The sequence below is a fragment of the Heterocephalus glaber genome, unplaced genomic scaffold (assembly GCF_053883595.1).
Source record: "Heterocephalus glaber isolate CG9 unplaced genomic scaffold, H.glaber_assembly_v1.0 deba00001457, whole genome shotgun sequence".
NCBI lineage: Eukaryota > Metazoa > Chordata > Mammalia > Rodentia > Bathyergidae > Heterocephalus > Heterocephalus glaber.
Genome location: NW_028258305.1, coordinates 46,537,619 through 46,555,324, shown reverse-complemented (window position 1 = coordinate 46,555,324; position 17,706 = coordinate 46,537,619). Strand labels below are relative to the sequence as shown.

At 62.5% G+C, this 17,706-nt stretch overlaps 1 protein-coding gene across 1 annotated transcript; it reads left to right on the top strand.

Moving 5' to 3' along the window:
• Window positions 1–8,291: 8,291 nt before the first annotated feature.
• Gdf7 (growth differentiation factor 7) lies at window positions 8,292–12,225 on the top strand. Its single transcript, XM_087216252.1, has 2 exons — window positions 8,292–8,658; window positions 10,998–12,225. The coding sequence occupies exons 1-2, from the start codon at window positions 8,295–8,297 to the stop codon at window positions 11,954–11,956; spliced, it is 1,323 nt and encodes a 440-aa protein (XP_087072378.1). The 5' UTR covers window positions 8,292–8,294; the 3' UTR covers window positions 11,957–12,225.
• The last annotated feature ends 5,481 nt before the right edge of the window (window positions 12,226–17,706 follow it).

The following is a 17,706-nucleotide window of genomic DNA, read 5'->3' as shown; positions in this document are numbered from 1 at the left end:
CGGGGACCTGATGATTTAGCCCCATCCTCCGATGTGACTCTCGGGAGCTCCAGGTTTATGCACTGCACATGGACGAGGCCACCGCCCGCTTGTCAGTCGGCTAACACCAAGGAACACAGCTCCGGCCTGAAACCTGGCCAGCCCCGGGGCTGACGAAGGAGGCATGGATGTGTCCGGGCGGCTGGAGGTTGGGACAGGGATGCAGGCCCAGGGGCACTGGGTCTGGGACGTACGAGGGACCCCCAGGAAGAGGCTGTGCCATACCTGGGCCACAGGGGAGTGGCTGTTACCTTGGACCCATGGCTTTCTGATTGGGGAAATGGGTAAATTAAATGAGATCCAGTGTGACTGAAACAAGACGAAATGGATGGCAGGCACTGTGGACCAGCTACCCAAAAGCCCCTTTCCTCCTGCCTTTAAGGCTCCAGAGGCCGGACGGCGGAACACTCGTGTTCTCTTATGGTTACAGGGGCCATGGGACGCAGTTCTAGGTAGCGTGCGTATATATAGATAAATATGTGTGTGTGTTTTCTTGTGTAGGGTCTACTTGCTAGGAGAAGACTTTTTGTCCCTTCCCTGTTTTCTTAATGCTGGAGACACAACAGCCATCTTGCAAACACAAGGCACAAATTTGAGTGTGGGGCTCTGTGGTGTGAAGAACAGAAGGGCGCGTGAACTCCCATTCCCCGCCTGCACTCGCTCCCCAGGCCCTCGGTGGCATTGGACTCTCTGTTGGTTTAGCTGTGAATGACAGCGCTGCCTGAGGTTAACACTGCTCCCTGTGGGTGGGGACCACTGTGGAGGACGCGGAGGGGTACAGCGTGTTCTGTGCCGAGGGGCAAAGCCAGGTGTCTTGAGAGAGCCGCGGCCTGCTTGGGGAGCTGGAGAGGGCACGGGGTCGCTTGAAGGCAGCGCAGCCATCCAGAGCTGCCCGGGGGCGCACACTTCACCTTGAAGGAAGGGCTGGCGCTTGGGAGCAACAGCAAAGGCGGGCTTTCGGAAGCCGTCTGAGGGGGCGGTCGGGCGTGCCGAAGCAGCACCGGAGCTGCCAGCAGGTAGCGTGGTCACCAGGACGACTGCAGTCGGGGCAGAGACCACAGGAGAGAACGGCTCAGACAAGTGGGCAGTGCCTGCCAAGGTCCGCCGGCCGGGCCCAGGGTGGGAGACGGCTGAGGAGAAACACCAGGAGCTGGGGATTGCAGCTAAGGCAGCCTAGCAGGTGCCTGCTGGACACAGGCCACCGTCACCCACCACTCGGGGCTGTGGGCAGCGAGGCCTGGCTGGGTGTGGAGTGGTGGGTGCAGAGGTGGGTTCTGGGCAGACTCAGTAGCAGGGTTCTGTTAGAACAGTGGCACAAGAAAGCATGGAGACGGGCCCGGAAGGGCGGCAGCACCGAGGAACAGGTCAGGAGGCGCCTTCCCGGCCTAGCGGGGGGACCGGAGGCGGGCACCGGCCATAGGAGCTGCTTCTGGAGGGCGGCAGGCAGAGGGTTTCACCTCACAGGAACATGGGAGTAGGGACAGTAGGAAGAGCCATGTCCCTCTGCAGCCTTTATCCTGGAACGGTCTGAAGCTCGGGCCAGTCAGGAGCTCATGGGTGGCTGCCTGGCTCCGCTCACCTGGCTCCTGCAGTCCCAGTGGCGGGCGCTGGGGGTCTGGGATGGCCCTTTCCTTCCAGCTGGCACTGCACTGGGTCCAGGGCCAGGCTTCTCCCCAGGTCCTGCTGTCTGAGGCAGCCTGCTCCAGGTAGCTACTAGAACAAGAGTGCGCTCCTGCATGACTCCAAAGCAGCCAGCAGGCTGGGATGTGGCCCTGACCAATGGCAGCCCGCACCCCGGTTTCTCCCGTGTCCCAGCAAAGGGCTTTTATTCACAACTGCGTCCCTCCCTCCCTCAGAAATTGGACTGCAGGCCCTGCCTGCGTCGGTAGCCCTGTCCTCTGAGTCTCCTTTCTTTTAAAGCTGTTTCCCAGGCTTTTTTGCCTTTCATGACATTGACATCTTGGAAGAGCCCAAGCCGATGCTGTGGAAGTGGCTTGGATGAGTCTCAAGTGCTCCTCCAGGTCAGCCTGGAGTGGCTGGACCGTTGGCAGGTGTGCCATCCTGGGGCTCACATCCGGGCACCTGACACCAGGGCCCTCTGCCACAGATGATGCCAAGTTTGAAGGTTCGGCCAAGCTCAGTTCGGAGCTTAGAATTTCTTACATGTATGTTTGAAGACTTTTATGACGTTTCAAGTGTGGACATTATTCCTGGTGGTTTAGACAATGAAAGTATACTTAGAACAGTATTCCTGTCCGGGCTCTATATTCATATTCCCTCCAGATAGCCCCCTCAAGGCTCTGTTCTCTATCATCATTCCATTCAGCAGACATTAATTTGGCCTATCTCATGAGACGGGGGTCAGTGCTATTCACTGGTAATTTCTGCCCAGCAAGTCATCTCTCCCTTCCCCGAGGCTGTCCGCATGGTTATAGTCGACATATTTCAAGCATGGTTATTCGCTTCTGGAATCTCTGTTTCATTCTCAGGATCCACCATTCCTCTTTCCAGTAGTATACCATGGGCAGAATGGGTTTGTGTTGATACTGACAATGAAGCGCTCCACAGAGAGCTGTTTTATCATGTGAAATGCAAGCAGAGAGGAGAGAGGGCTTCCTGGGGTGGCAGACGGGGACAGATGTGCCTGGGTCATGGTGCCAGTGACAGACACGCATCCAGCAGTGTGGCTCTCCTCTGGGTGGACCACAGGGCATCTGTCTTTGCTGCCCTCTCTCAGGCACCCTGTACCTGGATGCGACACATCGTGGTACCTTTCCACACCCTGCACAAAATCTGAGTCCTCTTACGGCAGGACAATGGCGACTGCAGTGACCCGGGACCATGCTTTATCTGCCCTTCCGTATTCACTGCCGTTACATCATTTCCAGTGTTTACTCTGACCTCAGGTTTTGTCTTAATCCTTGTATACTTATCATCATGTATACAAGCACAGCTACAGACTAAATTACATTTCTGCAAGTCAAAGTGCCGGGACAAGAGTCCCTTCTTTAAAACCCCGATGCGGTCGAATCGCTCCTGGAAAATCTCTGTCAGTTTACGCTCCTGCCCAGAGTGTACAGGAGTGCCGTGGCCCAGTCCTCCACAGAGGAGTTTACCTTTCTCAGCTTGGCTACCCCGAGATTTAGAGTGCTTGCTCCCTGTTAGTGTGCCATTTACAGAGGCCTTTTTGGATTGTGGGTCTGTTACCCAACATTTTTACTAGCATCCGGATCCTGTCTGTGGCCATCAGGAGAAGCCCCCAGGCGTCTGGGAGGGCAGGAGCAGGAGCGGAAGGTCTCGCCCTGCTGAGTGCATCCCTGGGGTGGGCCAGCCACCTAGGAACCGGGAGGTGGTGGGGCCGCAGGACCCAGGCACAAGTTCCGGTTGTCAGTGCCCCTCCTCTTCAGGGCAGCTGCAGAGGTCACTTCCTGCGGTGAAGTTCATGGACGTCTTTGCTGCGTGGGCCAGAGGCCAGAGACGGTCCCCGAAACTGATGCCCAGGCCACTGGCCGCGTGACGCTCCCCTAGACTCTGCTGCCGCACCCAGGGGGGCTTCTGCTGCCAGCTGCCCCGAGGCCTCATCCTGGACCGGACGGGAGCACCGGCTTCGGGCCTCTCCCACTCTCTCCCGACCTGCCGCCCTGGTCCTGGTCCTCCAGGCTGAAGTTTGTCTCCTTCCTTTAATCGCTGTGCTGCCTGAAACACAAACCCAGATCTTTAGACCAAGTCTGAGGCCCGGACACTCCACATTAACGTGGAGAGCGTCACAGCGCTTATTCCCGATTTTCTTTAACCTCATGTGCCCACAAACGTCCCCAAGAACATCTGACGGGGACCTAATCCAGAACATTCAGAGCACTTCAGCTGTGATGGCCACATCACAGAGGGGAGCCAGAGCACTGCGGCCGCCGAGGAGGTCAGAGGGCAGGGCAGGGCAGGCCAGGGCAGGGACCAGCCTCCTAGTCGTCACGCCGGGACTCCCCAGAAAACAGTGAAAGCCGCCGTTACCAAGCCGGGCCAGGAGGACTGTCCCTGCTTCCTGCCACTTGCTCTGTGGCACGTGAGATCAGGGGTGTCGCCGTCCCACTGGAGTTAGCCACGTTCACGGAGGTCACAAAGCCAGCAGACAGGTGGCCAGGAAGCAGACCCTCCATGACCTGCCCTGTGGTCCTCCTCTGGCACGCAGCCACTTCATCTTCCAGTCCGCCTTACAGGCCGGTGAGCTCAGTCACAGCAGGGGCCTGGCCCTTGCTCCTGAGTCCCAGACTGGCCTGGTCCTGGTACGCGGGCGGCAGGGAGCTCAGCCACACGACGGTGCTGCTATAGCCTGCGACCAGCAGGTGGCAGTGTCTGCCAGCCCTCTGCTGTCTGTCCCAAAGCCAAGGGCTCTGAGACGAGGGTCTGGACGCCAGAGCTGTTGCTGGGGGTAACCAGGGCAGCCCTAGCTGTGGCCTGAGCTTGAGGAAGCCTGGTCCTGGGCATTACAGGGGGCTGAGCTGAGCCTGCTGGACGCTTCTTGCCTCTCTGCTACTCCTGGTCTTTCTGCTTGCAGCCCATCTCGGGCTGAGAGGAACCGGCACAGCCGGACCCAGAGATAACCCGTAGATGTCTGTGTGACGTCTCCCCACTCCTCCTCCCAGCCAGACCCACCCAGGCCCCACCGGCTCTCTCAGCAGCAGTCAGGCCGTGCTGGGTCCACATAGGATAGACTCGGGCCTCCTTCCTCTGTCTACCTGGCACGGGCAGGCCCTGGGTGACATGTCATCACCTGGGGGGAAGGCCGGGAAGGGCAGTCTCACAGCCCACGGTCAGAGGCTGAGTTGGTGCCTGGCAGGGCCCAGCACTCCCAGCAGGAGACAGATGGCACAGGCTGACCCAGCACCCCTCACCTGCAGGCCATGCATGGTGCTGAGCCGAGACCTAGGCTCACTGGAGGGGCCCAGGCCCTGCATGGCTGTACTGTCAGAGATGGGTGCTGGAGACTCCACCTCCCCCTGTAGACAGTGTGGGCCACAGAGCAGGCTGCCTGGCTGCCTGGGTGCGGCAGGATACTCGGGCGGGGCAGAGCAGGCTGCCACTGGGCCACTCCAAGGCCCAGTATCTGCAGGTCATCAATGGGGCTGCAGCTGGCACGATCCAAGACCCCTTCTAAGTGGCGGGCTCTCTGCCTAAGTGGGCTCTCTGCCACTCAGCAGGTGACCATGGCAAGGGGGTGAACTCCGTGCCTCAGTTCTGTCTAGCTTGAAGGATGCAGATCTAACTTGTAAGTACGCGAGCCAGGTGACACGCTTCCCCCCAGGGTGCAGGCTGCCTTTGAGAGGCGTGACTCTCACAGGTACAGAGCGCAGAGCTGCCTCAAATCCAGGCTGCGGAAAACTGGGATGCAAATGAACCCAGGGCAAGAGAGCAAACACTGTGTCAGGACCCTGGCATGGCATGGGAGTCTACATAACCCTGCGGGTTCTTTCACATCCTGGTTTCCGTGGTGGAATCTGGACTTGGTGTTCAGAGAAAGCCGCCAGCTTCCGCAGGCGAGGATGCACGCCAGAGTCCCCAACAGAAGGACCTGGAGGTGGGGAGGTGGGCCCTAACCTGCCTTGGCCCAGGGCTGTTGGAGCCAGGCTCGCTTCTGCAGTCCAGGACCCAGGACGCTGCTGGAGCCGGAGGGCTGGATGTCAGACAGACAGGGAGTGTGCAGTTCGTCTCCACTGCAGAGGGTGCTCATCCTGGGCTGCAGGATCCCAGTCACAGGCGGGCCCTGTTGCAGATAGGACAGATTTTCCCACGGCCCGTGCTGTGAGCTCCCAGCCGAAAGCAGTGGCCGGAAGGTGTCCCCTGGGACACTTCCATGATCTTCTGAGGAACCCCAGGGTTCCTTTCTCTGCCGAGAACCTTCCAGGGGGCCCAGGAGGGAATGCGGGAGCACTGTGCTTCCGCTGGGGCTGGGGAGGGAGTTGGGGGGCCAAGGCCCCTCACCGTCCCATCCCGGGCAAAGACTGTGGCCACTCCAGGCTCTGTCCGTCTCAAGTGACCTCAAGAAAGGCACTGAACTTCTCTTGACTCAATTTTCCTGCACAATGAGAGCTATAATGTCTACCTCACAGGGTAGGGCAGTTGTGCTGCTGAAGTGCCATGGGCTGTGTAGAGCAGTGGGTGGATAACAGAAGGCTAAATCGCTGGTTATGGCGGGGAGGGAGCCTGGCACGGCCCCACACCCTCCAGCTGCCTCCTCTCTGACCTCTGCCCTCCCTCTGGGTGGCTCCCATCAGTCCTGGGGCTGCCCCCTGAGCCCTCTGGGCTCTCACGGTTACTGTCTCTCCTGTCCACCGAGACTCTGCATCTGTCCTGCGCATTACTGAGGCTGCATCTCCTAAGGGAACCTGGTGATAAGATTTACCTGAAAGAAGACATGAAGAGAAGGAGGGAAGGATCATTGATTGCCTTCATGGCGCAAAGAAATAGGTCGGGGAGGTTGGGTCCCGGGCAGCAGCACCAGCCGCCTCAGGCAGTGTCCTCCAGAGCCTGCCAGTGTCCACTGTCACCCTGGACCTCAGAACATACTGGGACTGGGCCTGCTCTGCACCTGCTGGATGCCAGGCACACAAACACTGCCTAGGGCGAGGTGAGGAAACTCAGTCTCAGGAACGTGATGTGGCCTGCTGCCACGGAGGACAGAAAGGACAAGAGTCCATCCCTCTTCCTCAGCCCCAGCGCGGCCTCAGGCCAGGGGTGTCCTGGTGTAATCAGAAAGCACTTGTCAGCCACCGTGCCAAGACCTGCCAGGCCTCCGCTCTCCTTTACAGCTGGGGAGACAGAAGCCAAGACAGGCAAGGGACTCGCTGGCGGAGGTCACGGCCAAGTCAGGCCTAGTGCAGGGCCGGCGTTGGCTCAGACTGTGGTGCAGCTGACCTGGAGCGTGCCCCACACCATGCTGGAGGGGCTGCCTTGGAAGGACGGCGCTGGCCCATGTGTTGGGCAGCCTGTGACCAAGGGCCTTGCCGGTCACCCCAGCCAGCCCATCTGCCCCTGGGCACCAGTTCTGGTCCCTGGAAGACTCTGACTGTAGGCAGCCAGACATCGGCCCAGGACCACCTTCCTGCCCAGCCCAGCCTCTCTCACTATCCTGGGGCTTTCTCCTCTTCCAAACTGACTGCAAGGCTCTTCTTCCAACCCCAAACAACCTGAGCGTTTGGTGGCTCGAAGCCCCAGGCGAGCCAGCGCTGGCCGGTAGCAGTGCTGGAGAGGTTGCTGGGGACGAAATGGCCACTCAGTGGATTCAGGAGCCTGTCCGGGCCTCTTCCGTGGGTCAGAGTGGGGGCAGCCCAGTGAGCTCTGGGACCCATGCTTACGCTGGTCACCAGCTCCAAGTGGTCACAACGCCCGCCCTAGCCTGGATCTCAAGCTCCCTAGCAGATGCGATTTTAAAGGAAAGGAACCTTCTTTGGGGATCCGCAGGCCCAGGCACTCGGACTGCCCAGACGCTGGGAGTTGGCTGGCTGAGGCTGAGCGGACACTCGCCAGCAGCCTCACTTCTCCGAGGGTCCCCTCTGCAGGATCCTCCCCTCCCAGCTATGGTTGGGTCCCCTCTCCACCCTCCTCCCGACATGCACCTGGGCGCCACCCGGGGGCTCCACGTGGTCGCCCTCCTGGCTTCTGGCCACCAGGACACACCAGTAGCTGGTTTCAGTTAGACGGCGCCACCCTGAAGAGCAGGAGGCGGAAGGTTGCCACATGCAGGACGAGAGGACTCGGCTCTAGCTGCCCTTGCACTTCTCGAACTCCTTAAAGGGCTTGGACCCTTTCCTTCCAATGGTTTGTCGTCTCGGCCGCCCGCTCCAATCGTTAGGGCTGCGGTGGGACAGGGGTGCCCGGGGCCGTGTTTGAGGACGCGCCTTTGTGCTCGCGCGCCGTGCCCTGGCGGCCTCCCCGTGCGCGCGAGCTCTCTCCCCTGGTGGCCGAGCTCTCCCGCCGCCCCACGGAGGCGTCTGTGGCCCTGGGGAACCGGGCGCGGAGGAGGGGGCCAGAGGCTGGCGGCCGCGCGACGGCGGGTCCCGAGCCGAGGGGCGCGCGCCGGGACGGGAGGCGGGAGCCCGGGGCCGGGACACCCGCGGGGCGAGAGCGCGCGGCCGGAGCGTGCGGCAGGGGGCGCTGCGGGCCAGGAGGGTGGGCGAGGAGGGGCGGCGGCTCGCGGCCACACTGCCCGTTATTAAACACTATGTTCAAAGGCGCCGGGACTTCCCGGAGCCGCGGAGCCCATGGACCCGAGCGCCGCCGCCGCGCTTTGCCTCTGGCTGCTGAGCGCCTGTCGCCCCCGCTTCGGGCTGGAGGCGGCCGCGGTGCCCCGGGCGGCGGGGGCAGGGCCGGCCTGGGGCGCGGGGGGCGGCGGCGGGCGGACCCTCGTCCCGGTCCCGGCGCCCGGCGCGTCGCCTGTGCAGCCCACCGCGGAGTCGGGGGCCCGCGCCGCCGGCCCCGACTTCAGGAACGGCTCGGTGGTGCCGCACCACTTCATGACGGCGCTGTACCGCGGCCTGTCCGGCAGGGCTCCGACGGGGGCGGCCGCTGCCTCGGGCCACGGCCGGGCCGACACCATCACCGGCTTCGCAGACCAGGCGACCCCAGGTAGGCGGCCTCTCCGCGCCCGGCCGTCCCGTCCGAGCCGGCCTCGCAAGGCCCCGCCTCGGGGTGAGGGCGAACCGAAGGCGGCTGGGGTCAGCGAGCCCGAGCTCGCAGTCCCTGGCCCGCCGAGGGGCACTGCCCTGGCTGCCCGGCAGGCTCCCTCGAGGAGGGAGTCTGAGGCCGCGCGCGATCCGCTTCTCGGGGAAGGGTCCGGAGCGGCTGCTGGCCCCCAGCTTTAGGAGGGGAAAGACGGCAGGAACGGGGGCTTTGGGCAGTGGGGAGGTGGTGGCTGCGTTCTTGCAGCTTCTGCGGTTCCAGTCTGCTGAGGGTTGCACGAATTTGGGGGAGCCCCGGGGGAATCCGGATGCAGACGGGGTGGCGGTCCCTCCTCAGGGGACTGTCCGGTGGCAGTGACTTGTGTGGGGGAAGCTGCCCGGCCCTGTGAGGGCGCAGGTCCAGGGCTCTGATGGCGGGAGGGGAGCGGACGCCCCATCCTCAGGGCTGCGCGGGAAGGAGCGCCCACCTCACCGCGCACGGTGCCCCGGCCTCTCCCACAGCAGGGCGTGCGTGCGTGCGTGAGGCTGTGCGTGGTGCCGGGTGCCACCTGGATTTTATTAATCTCCATTGAAGCCGTGAAAGCAGACAGATAGGGAAATTTTAACTCATTTCAGGCGGAAATGCACGTAATTTTGATCTTCATTCTGTGCAGCTAGAGACCTAGCATGGAAAGCAGGAGGGAAAGAAACAGATGGGGCTGCTGGTGTGAGGCTTGGGAGCCACCGCACTCTGCACACCTGGGGTGCGGAGGGCTCAGGCTGGAGCACGTTGTGGCCTGGGTCGCTTTCCTCGGGGTACAAGGAAACCTGGGCCCAGACGTCTCCCTGGGTCTGTTAGAACCAACGCTGAGGCCTGCCTCGGCCGCGGCCCTGCAGGGACGCTGGACTGGCCCAGGAAGCCCAGTCGTCCTGCACCTGGCATGGCCGGCCGGAGCCAGACCTCTCCCTGTTGGGCTCCCGGTTGCCAGAGAGGGGCCTGGGCAAAGGCGCCAGGCTTTCTTGGGCCCCAGCAGGTCGGCCGCTGTTACAGACCAGCTGAATGCACTCCCGGGGAGGCGCGTGGCTGCACGGCAGAGAGGCCACCTTTCCTGTCCCCAGGGGGAGGGTGGTGGCTGGCCCTGGGCCTGTGAAGCCAGGGTAAGGCTGGAGGAAGCACTGGGCCAGCCCTGGGGGAAGGCAGGGCGGGAAGTGCTTGCCTGCCTCCCTCCCTAGGAGCAGGGCTGCTGAGGTCCCTGGGGGCCTACAGCCACACCAATATAGACCTCAGGCTCAGGGCCTGGCTCCGTGGCTGGTGAGGGAGGCCTGCACGGTCTCTCTGACTTTGGGACAAAACGAAACCATATGAGCCTTCAAAGGGAGCGCCTTATCTGCCGCTTCGTGGAATTCAAACTTTTTCCTAAACCCCAAAGGGAAAAAGTGCCCACGACCAGAAATAAAACCCAAGGCTGAGATACGCCGCATGCAGCCCAAGTGAAACGCAGACCCGGGGCGCTGCCCTCACTGCAGGGCCATCCCGGGCCCAAGTTTTCTGAGGAGGGAGAAGGTTCCTCCATTCCTTTGCCGCCTTCTCCTCTCCTTCCGAGGCCGGAGGCACGCCCGAGCTTCCCAGTGGCGACCAGCAGCTCGCATTGCTGAGACCTTTTGGGCTTGGGGTCCCCTGGGCCAAGCCAGGTTGCACTCTGGGGTCTGTCAGCGAGCGCCGCTCCCCTCCAGGACGATTGTGCCCAGCCTTCTAGAGAGACCGCGGTCAGGTCGGCGGCGAAGTCCAGGCTAGGTTGGGGGAAAAGAAAGATCAGAAGAGGAGAAAGTTTCCAGGGGAGAACACTCCGCTTCCACACGGCAGGACTCCGGAACCGCGGCTCTGGGGCACCGCCCGCCTGGGAGTAAAGTGCGGGGCGCAGCGGTAGGAGCTCAGAAACAGGCGCCCCCCTCGCCGTCTGGCCTGTGCGCCCCTGCCCTAGAGTCCAGCCCCGCGCCTGTGCTTGTGGCTCCGGGCAGCAGAACCAGGTGGCCTTCGTCCTGGCTCCGCCTGTGGGCTCCGGTCTTGCCTCAGGGGTGACGCGGGTGTGGGAGGTGGTGGCGGTGGCTCCGTAAACTAAATCCCTGGCGGGACCGAGGCCCCCTTCACTCTCGGCCTGGCTGGCAGCACTTCCGCTGGGGCCCAGCTGCAGGGGACGCGGGCTGCAGGGTCCTGGATCTGGCTCTGAGGACGGCGCTGGACGAGGGGATCCCGCGGCTTTCGCGCTCACTAAGCCCTCTCTCTCTCTTTCTGTCGCTCTCCTGCAGACGAATCGGCGGCCGAGACGGGCCAGCGGTTCTTGTTCGACGTGTCCAGCCTTGCAGATGCCGACGAGGTGGTGGGCGCCGAGCTGCGTGTGCTGCGCCGGGAGCCGGACGGGACTGGCCGCGCCACCGCCGCGCCGCCGCTGCTGCTGCTGTCCACGTGTCCGGGAGCTGCGCGCGCGCCGCGCCTTCTGCACTCGCGGGCGGCCGAGGCCCTGGACGGCGGGCGCTGGGAGGTGTTCGACGTGGCGGACGCAGTGCGGAGCCACCAACGCGGGCCGCGCGCCGCCCGCGCCTTCTGCCTCCTGCTGCGCGCTGTGGCCGGGCCCGCGTGGAGCCCGCTGGCGCCGCGGCTGCTGGGCTTCGGCCGGCCGGGCGGCGGCGGGGCGGCGGCGGAGGAGCGCGCGCTGCTGGTCGTCTCCTCCCGCACTCAGAGGAAAGACAGCCTGTTCCGGGAGATCCGCGCTCAGGCCCGCGCGCTCGGGACAGCTCTGGCCGCGGAGCCACCGCGCGACCCGGGGCCCGGAGCCAGCTTTGCCAGGGTAGTCCCGGGCGGCCGCAGGCGGCGGCGGACGGCTCTGGGAGGGACGCGCGCGGCGCAGGGCAGTGGCGGGGGCGCGGGCCGGGGCCACGCGCGCAGGGGCCGGAGCCGCTGCAGCCGCAGGCCGCTGCACGTGGACTTCAAGGAGCTGGGCTGGGACGACTGGATCATTGCGCCTCTGGAGTACGAGGCCTACCACTGCGAGGGCGCGTGCGACTTCCCGCTGCGCTCGCACCTGGAGCCCACCAACCACGCCATCATCCAGACGCTGCTCAACTCCATGGCGCCGGACGCGGCGCCCGCCTCCTGCTGCGTGCCCGCGCGCCTCAGCCCCATCAGCATTCTCTACATCGACGCCGCCAACAACGTGGTCTACAAGCAGTACGAGGACATGGTGGTGGAGGCCTGCGGCTGCAGGTAGCGCGCCGGGACTTCCGCGGCCGGCCGGTGGGCGCCGAGCGCGACGCGCTTGGATCTGGCCCTGCTGCCCCGGAGCGCACGCGCGCACGCGCCTGCCGTGGACCCCAGCCCCAAGCCCGTGGGTGGGGTCTGCACACATCCCGCCTCGGCCGGCCGGCCACCGCTCGGGGAGGGTGCGTCTCCGAGGCTTGGTAGCCGGCACTGACCGAGCCAGGACGGAGAGGGCTGGGCCCGGCGGAGAGGGCTGGGCCCGGCCCGGCCCGGCGGCGCACTGGGCCCCGAGGCGGGGAAGCCCTGCTGGGCTTTGCGTGCACCCGGACCGGGCGGACGGCCTTCTCCGCGGCTGTACCATTTGGCTGTGGTGCTGCTTCCCCTTGAAGGGGAAGTTTTGCCTCAAGCACGCATCTCCGACCTTCCCTGCTGTCTTCCCAGGCCAGCGCCGCCTTTGTCATGCTGGCTGGGACGCTCTAGAAAGTGGGAAGGACAGCGAGTGTGCGGAGACGTGGGGCGAGGTGGAGCGGGCAGGACCTGGGCCGGCGAGAGGGGCAGGCGCAGCGCCTAGGGTTGCGGGGAACCAGCGCTCGGGCTGGCGCGGGAAAGGGGCGCGGCCGCCCCGTTTCCTAGGGCCCTGCCCAGCGGGCTCGCGCGTCCTGGGCCCGGCTCCGGCGGACTCGGGCGCCCGCCAGGTAGGCGCAGTCCCTCGCGCGGCAGGAGAGCACTTAGCTAGTGGGTCTGCCGCGCGTTCTGGGCCTTCTGGCAGTGCGATAGTAACGGGAGGTGAGGCCACACCGAAGTGATTTCGCTGGACTTCGCTCGCTACCCAGACCTTTCTGAGCAGGAGGAGGCGCCCCCCTCCGGGCTGGCAGCTCCTGGGGCCAATTCGGAAGGGCAGGGCCTTGGTGTGGGGGGAGCAGGCGCGCAGGCCTGGCTCTGGGGCCCTAAAGTGTGCCCGAGGTCTTACTGATGGCAGGGCTGTCTGCCGACCTAAAGGCGAGCTCCATATGTGCTCGATTCCTTCCTTCGAGTCTGGGACACCTCGGAGTCCTTTGGTCCGCGGTTGGGAGAGGAGCAGGATCCCACCAAGGGCTCCCAGGTGCTGCTTAGATCTGTGCTACACTTTCCCCTTAGGGCCCCAGAGAGGCCTTAATTCTACCCCTCCTTTGCATGCTGAGGTCCAGGACAGTTCATGCCTATTTTAATTCTCAGAGGTTACACTGTGCACTCTCGGGAGACAGGAAAGACTAAACATTTAGATACAGCTAATTTATTTAAGGTCCTACTGGAGTCATTTTCATTCTGCAAAAATTCCTCCAAGAGTAAAAACGCTCACATATACTGACTGTAGCTGCTTCTTAAAATTAAGATTTTCACTGGGTGTGGTGGGACGTGCCTGTAGTCCCAGCACTCAGGGGGCTGAGGCAGGAGGATCTCCTTGAGTTTGATGCCAGCCTGGGCTGCATAGCGAGACCCTGTCTCAAAAAACAAAACAAAATTTAACATTTTGTTTTTATAATGTGAATTTATTATGCCGTGGCTGTGTGTGTAGTTTCAAGTAACCAGAAAATGCAACTATTTCTCTTAAGATAAAAAACCCCCCAAAAGTGGCCATTTTGGTATAATTCTGCCTTATTTTAGTGGCTGGGCAAAGATGGAGCCCAGATTTGTGGACTTGGCCAGGGACGCCTCCCTCTTGTAAACAGTAATTTTAAGGACAGTTGTGCAGGGATTGCTGTGCTGTCATGAAGAGAGTGAAGATGGCACCACAGTGTTAAGAAGCTGTCACAGTACAAGGCTCAGAAAGGAAGGTAATGAAACATCATGGTTACACTTTTTGAGGAAATTTTAGAGTATTTAATATCTTTGGACAGAAGCACATATTTTGATATTTCTAGTGACGTAGGGAAAACAACTTCCAGGCAGGGAATGTCTTGATTTACCGTAGTAAAGTGTGCGTTGGGTTTTCTGTGCTGCCTCGCTGCAGGGGCCGGGGCTCTGCGTCTCCCCAGGCTGCACCTCTGCATGCTCTGTAGAGCAGGAAGGTGGGGTCTGGGGTTTCCCCGGAGCTGTGTGCACCCGGGGCCGGGTCTTCTGGAAGCGCATTTCCCAGAGGGCGTCTCTCCTTGTACAAATGACCACAAAGGCCACCATGTATGGGACAGGCAGGTTCTGCTGCAAGGGCATGGCTACATTAGCTCTGCCAAGATGAGGAGGAAATGCTCCTGGGCACAGCGGAGAGCACCCCGCTCATGCTCCGTCTGCCCTTCTGGTGGTGCTGAGCAGGCTGGGGTGAGCAGCAGGAGCCCATCTGCTCCTCGGAATCCCCAGCTGCAGTCCTGCCCAATTCCCCACCAGAGTGTCAGGACCCTGTGTGTCACCCACTTTCTACCCCTGTGGCTCACCAAATTGTCCCTGTTAAAACAGAGAGAAGTTTCCACTCTGATGGGGAGAACTGTGCTTTGGACCACGCTTTCCTGTGAGGGAGGGCGTAGGGTCTGATGTCCCTGCTCAGGGAGGGCGGGGAGGCCAGCTGGGGCCCCAGGCTGCTGCGGGGCTGCCAGACACCAGCCAGGCCCTGGTACTCGAGCCTTCCTCCATGTCCAGACCTGGGTCTCAGGGAGAGCCGCACTGTCAGATGGGCACGTCCATGATCCCCGGAGGCTGGCCTTTGGGAGTCCTAGCTTCCCCTGCAGCTGGGCCAGGCTGTCGGCAGAGGTGGCCTCGCCATCCTGGCTGTGCTCCTTTGTGTGCCCAAGCGGCCCAGGGAGGGCGGGAGGTGTGGGGCAGGGTCAGAATCCCCGGACACCCGTGCAGACAGACCGTGTCCCCCTGCAGCACGCGGGCTGTGGGCGGGTGGGCGTGGCCATGGGTCCTGAGGGGCCGGGTCCCGAGGGGCCAGGCCCCGGGGAACCCTGCAGAGGGCACCGCAGAGTGATCCGGACCCCGGAGTCCTTATCCCGGCAGCAGGCTCACTGGGCGGAAAGTAACCCCGGGGCTGGGGCTGACTTTTCTGAAAGCTCCAGGCACAGCGGAATGCTGTCCAAGAGCAGCTTGTGCACAAAGCCCAGCTCTTCCGGCGCCTCAGTCTGGTCTCCCCACGATGCGGTGGGAGGAGAAGGCACGCAGCTGCCATGGGGTCTTGCTGGCCTCAGAGTGTGTCCTCTGGGGTTCTGCCGCCTGGCCGGGAAGCAGGGCCCTCCTGGGGCCTCCGCAGGTGGGCTGGGAGGGGAAGGGAGGCTGCAGACAAGTGAGCCCGTTACACCACTTTGGGATGGGAAGCGGCCGATCCCGTGGGGCTGGCGGTTCTGAGGGGCACTACCGCTGGGGTCCACGGTGACTTCTGCACGCTGAGGGGCGGAGCAGTGTGGCCCGCGCCGGCGGCGGCCTGGAGGGAGCCAGCTGGCGCCAGGGCTCGGAGGGCCCTCCTGAGAGAGGTCGGGCCGGCCTCGGAAGTCACCTCCGTGCCTGCGCTTCTGCTTCTGCTTCTGCGAGGGAGGCCCCGGCGTTCCCGGGGTTCCGCCTCCAGAGCGCATTCAGATGGCTCCAAGGCGGAGCAGATGTGGCTGCTCCTGGGAAAGGGCCCCACCTGGCCACAGAGCCACGCCGTGCGTGAGGGGTGCGGGGAGGCCACTGCAGGCTGGGGCTAGCTCCGCGCACGCGCCGGGCTGAGGGGCGTCTCTTACCCTGCTCACCTGTGTGCCCGGCGGCATGAGGAGCCGCTGCTGGGAAGAGGCAGGCGGGACGCCTGTGCCTTGTTGGCAGCCAGGCCCAGGGGCTCGGGGTGGGCCCGGAGGCCCTGGAGGGCAGTCAGGCAGCCCCGGGTCCCCAGCACCCTGCCCCCAGTGCCAGCCTGGGTGAAGCCCACTCCAGGGGCGGACACCGGACCTTCTCTCCGAGTTTAACATTCAGATGCTCCAGAAGGAGGAGGCAAAGAGGTTTACTTCGAGTTTTTCAGACAGCTTGGCCTTTTGTGCCTGTAGCCTTCCGACTGTTCAGGCTGGAGCCCACTTTTCTTCCTCCCTTGGTTGCAGTTCTGGTCTTTAGTCTGTGCCCAGAGCTGGGAACTGCTCACGTGGGCGGCCGGCCCAGCGTGAGGCTCTGGGGCGCCCAGCGTGAGGCTCTGGGGCGCCCCGCAGGCCCCAGGCGCCCGTCACCTGCGTGGATGCAGGCTTCCAGAGAGGCTGCGTACCCCAGCTCGGCTTCCTCTTCTGCCCATGCTCTGCCTGCGCCTGGCCTGACAGCACCAGACTCGGCGTGGGCTGGTGCTTCCTGGCGGTGGCAGCTGCTGCACAGCAGTCACGACGGTGGTCTAGGGTATGAGTCCCTGAAAACTGCCTGTGTTGCAAGGCTTGCTCGCTGTTGCTGACCAGCCTCACCGCAGGGTGGCACAGCTGTCTGCCACGGGCCATTCCTCCTGTCCAGGAGGAGCGTCCAGGCCTCCCCCAGCATCTGACACACACAGGACTGGTGTCTCTCACACACATCCTCTCCGGGGCCAAGGAGGCGTCAGCATCTCCTTCGAGGCGTGTTTCTCACAGGCAGGGCAGTTTGCAGGCAGGTGGCTTGGTAGGGGTGTGAGAAGCACCCTTCACCCCCGGCAGACAGGATTGGGAACTCCTCTGGAGAGGGCCTTTGAGAGCAGATAGAGTGCAGAATCTTTTACCCTTTTTAAGGCGTGCTGAAATAGTCATCTAGCTTCCCGGCAGACCAGGCACTTGTAGGAGGGGTGGTACACACCTCAGGGTGAAGCCGGCCTTTCGCTTTTGAGTTTCTGCTTTACTCCCTCTTGAGTTGTTGGCAAACAGAAGCAGGCGCAGTGGTGGCCGGTGACGTGCCAGCTCCTGTGTGTACTACAGGACGAGCGAGATGCCTTGTTTTTTGTCCAGGCCCATCTGACACTTGGCCAGCAGAATCGAGAGGCATGGCTGCCCCCAGGGGCTGAGAGGCTTGTGGCAGGCCAACACGAGACTTCTCCTGCGGCTTGTCCCCAGAGTGCTGCTGAGTTAGAGGCAGACACAAGCTGACCAGAAGCTGGCGGGTTAGTCCCTTCCAAGACATCCTCGCTGCAGCTGGGGCGCTGGTGGCTCTGAGCAAGTACAGCCTGCTCACTGCTGCTCGGAGGTCTCTGCAGGCCCTTCCAGGAGCCCGGCCAGTCTCAGCCTGCTCTTGGGGTTGTGGGCAGCCCTGGCCGGCTCCAAGGGCGGGTGGGGGGCGAGTCTGTAAAGCAGCGAATGGCACAGTGCATTCCTCGTTCTTCGCTGGATCTTTTCATCTCTCAGAGGCTGAAGGCTGCCAAGGCCAGGAGATGATACCCTATTCTGGGTTCCCCTTGAGGGCTTGAGCTGAGCACCCTGGCTTGAGAAAGCATTGCTTATTTCCTTGCAACTTACATTTTTGGTTGGGGCTTATCAGAATCAGAGAAAGTCAGCCATTTAGCGTTCTGTTTAGAAAATGATGATCCAGTTCCGTGAGAAAGCAAGCTCAGGACGAAACATGGAAACACGTTTCCTGGCTGGGAAACAGCAAGTATCTAAAGCCAGGAACGGACACACTTGAGAGGGGAATTTCTCTGGCATTCTCCACCTCAGAAATCACAGGTTAAACACGAGCACCCTCCGGGTAATTTTTACTTTTGTATTTCACGTTATACTGTAGTGCAGACAGCGTTTGTGTTTTGACAAGAATTGTGATCAAGTCATTTTAGGTTTTTAGCTGGAAATTTTTCACCCCAGATGAAAAGCTGTGCAAGGATTC

Excerpts from the sequence above, each read along its gene's own strand:
- Gdf7 (XM_087216252.1), top strand. The coding sequence starts at position 8,295 with ATGGACCCGAGCGCCGCCGCCGCGCTTTGCCTCTGGCTGCTGAGCGCC. Across the intron at positions 8,659-10,997 it reads CGCAGACCAGGCGACCCCAG|ACGAATCGGCGGCCGAGACG; the intron begins GTAGGCGGCCTC and ends GCTCTCCTGCAG.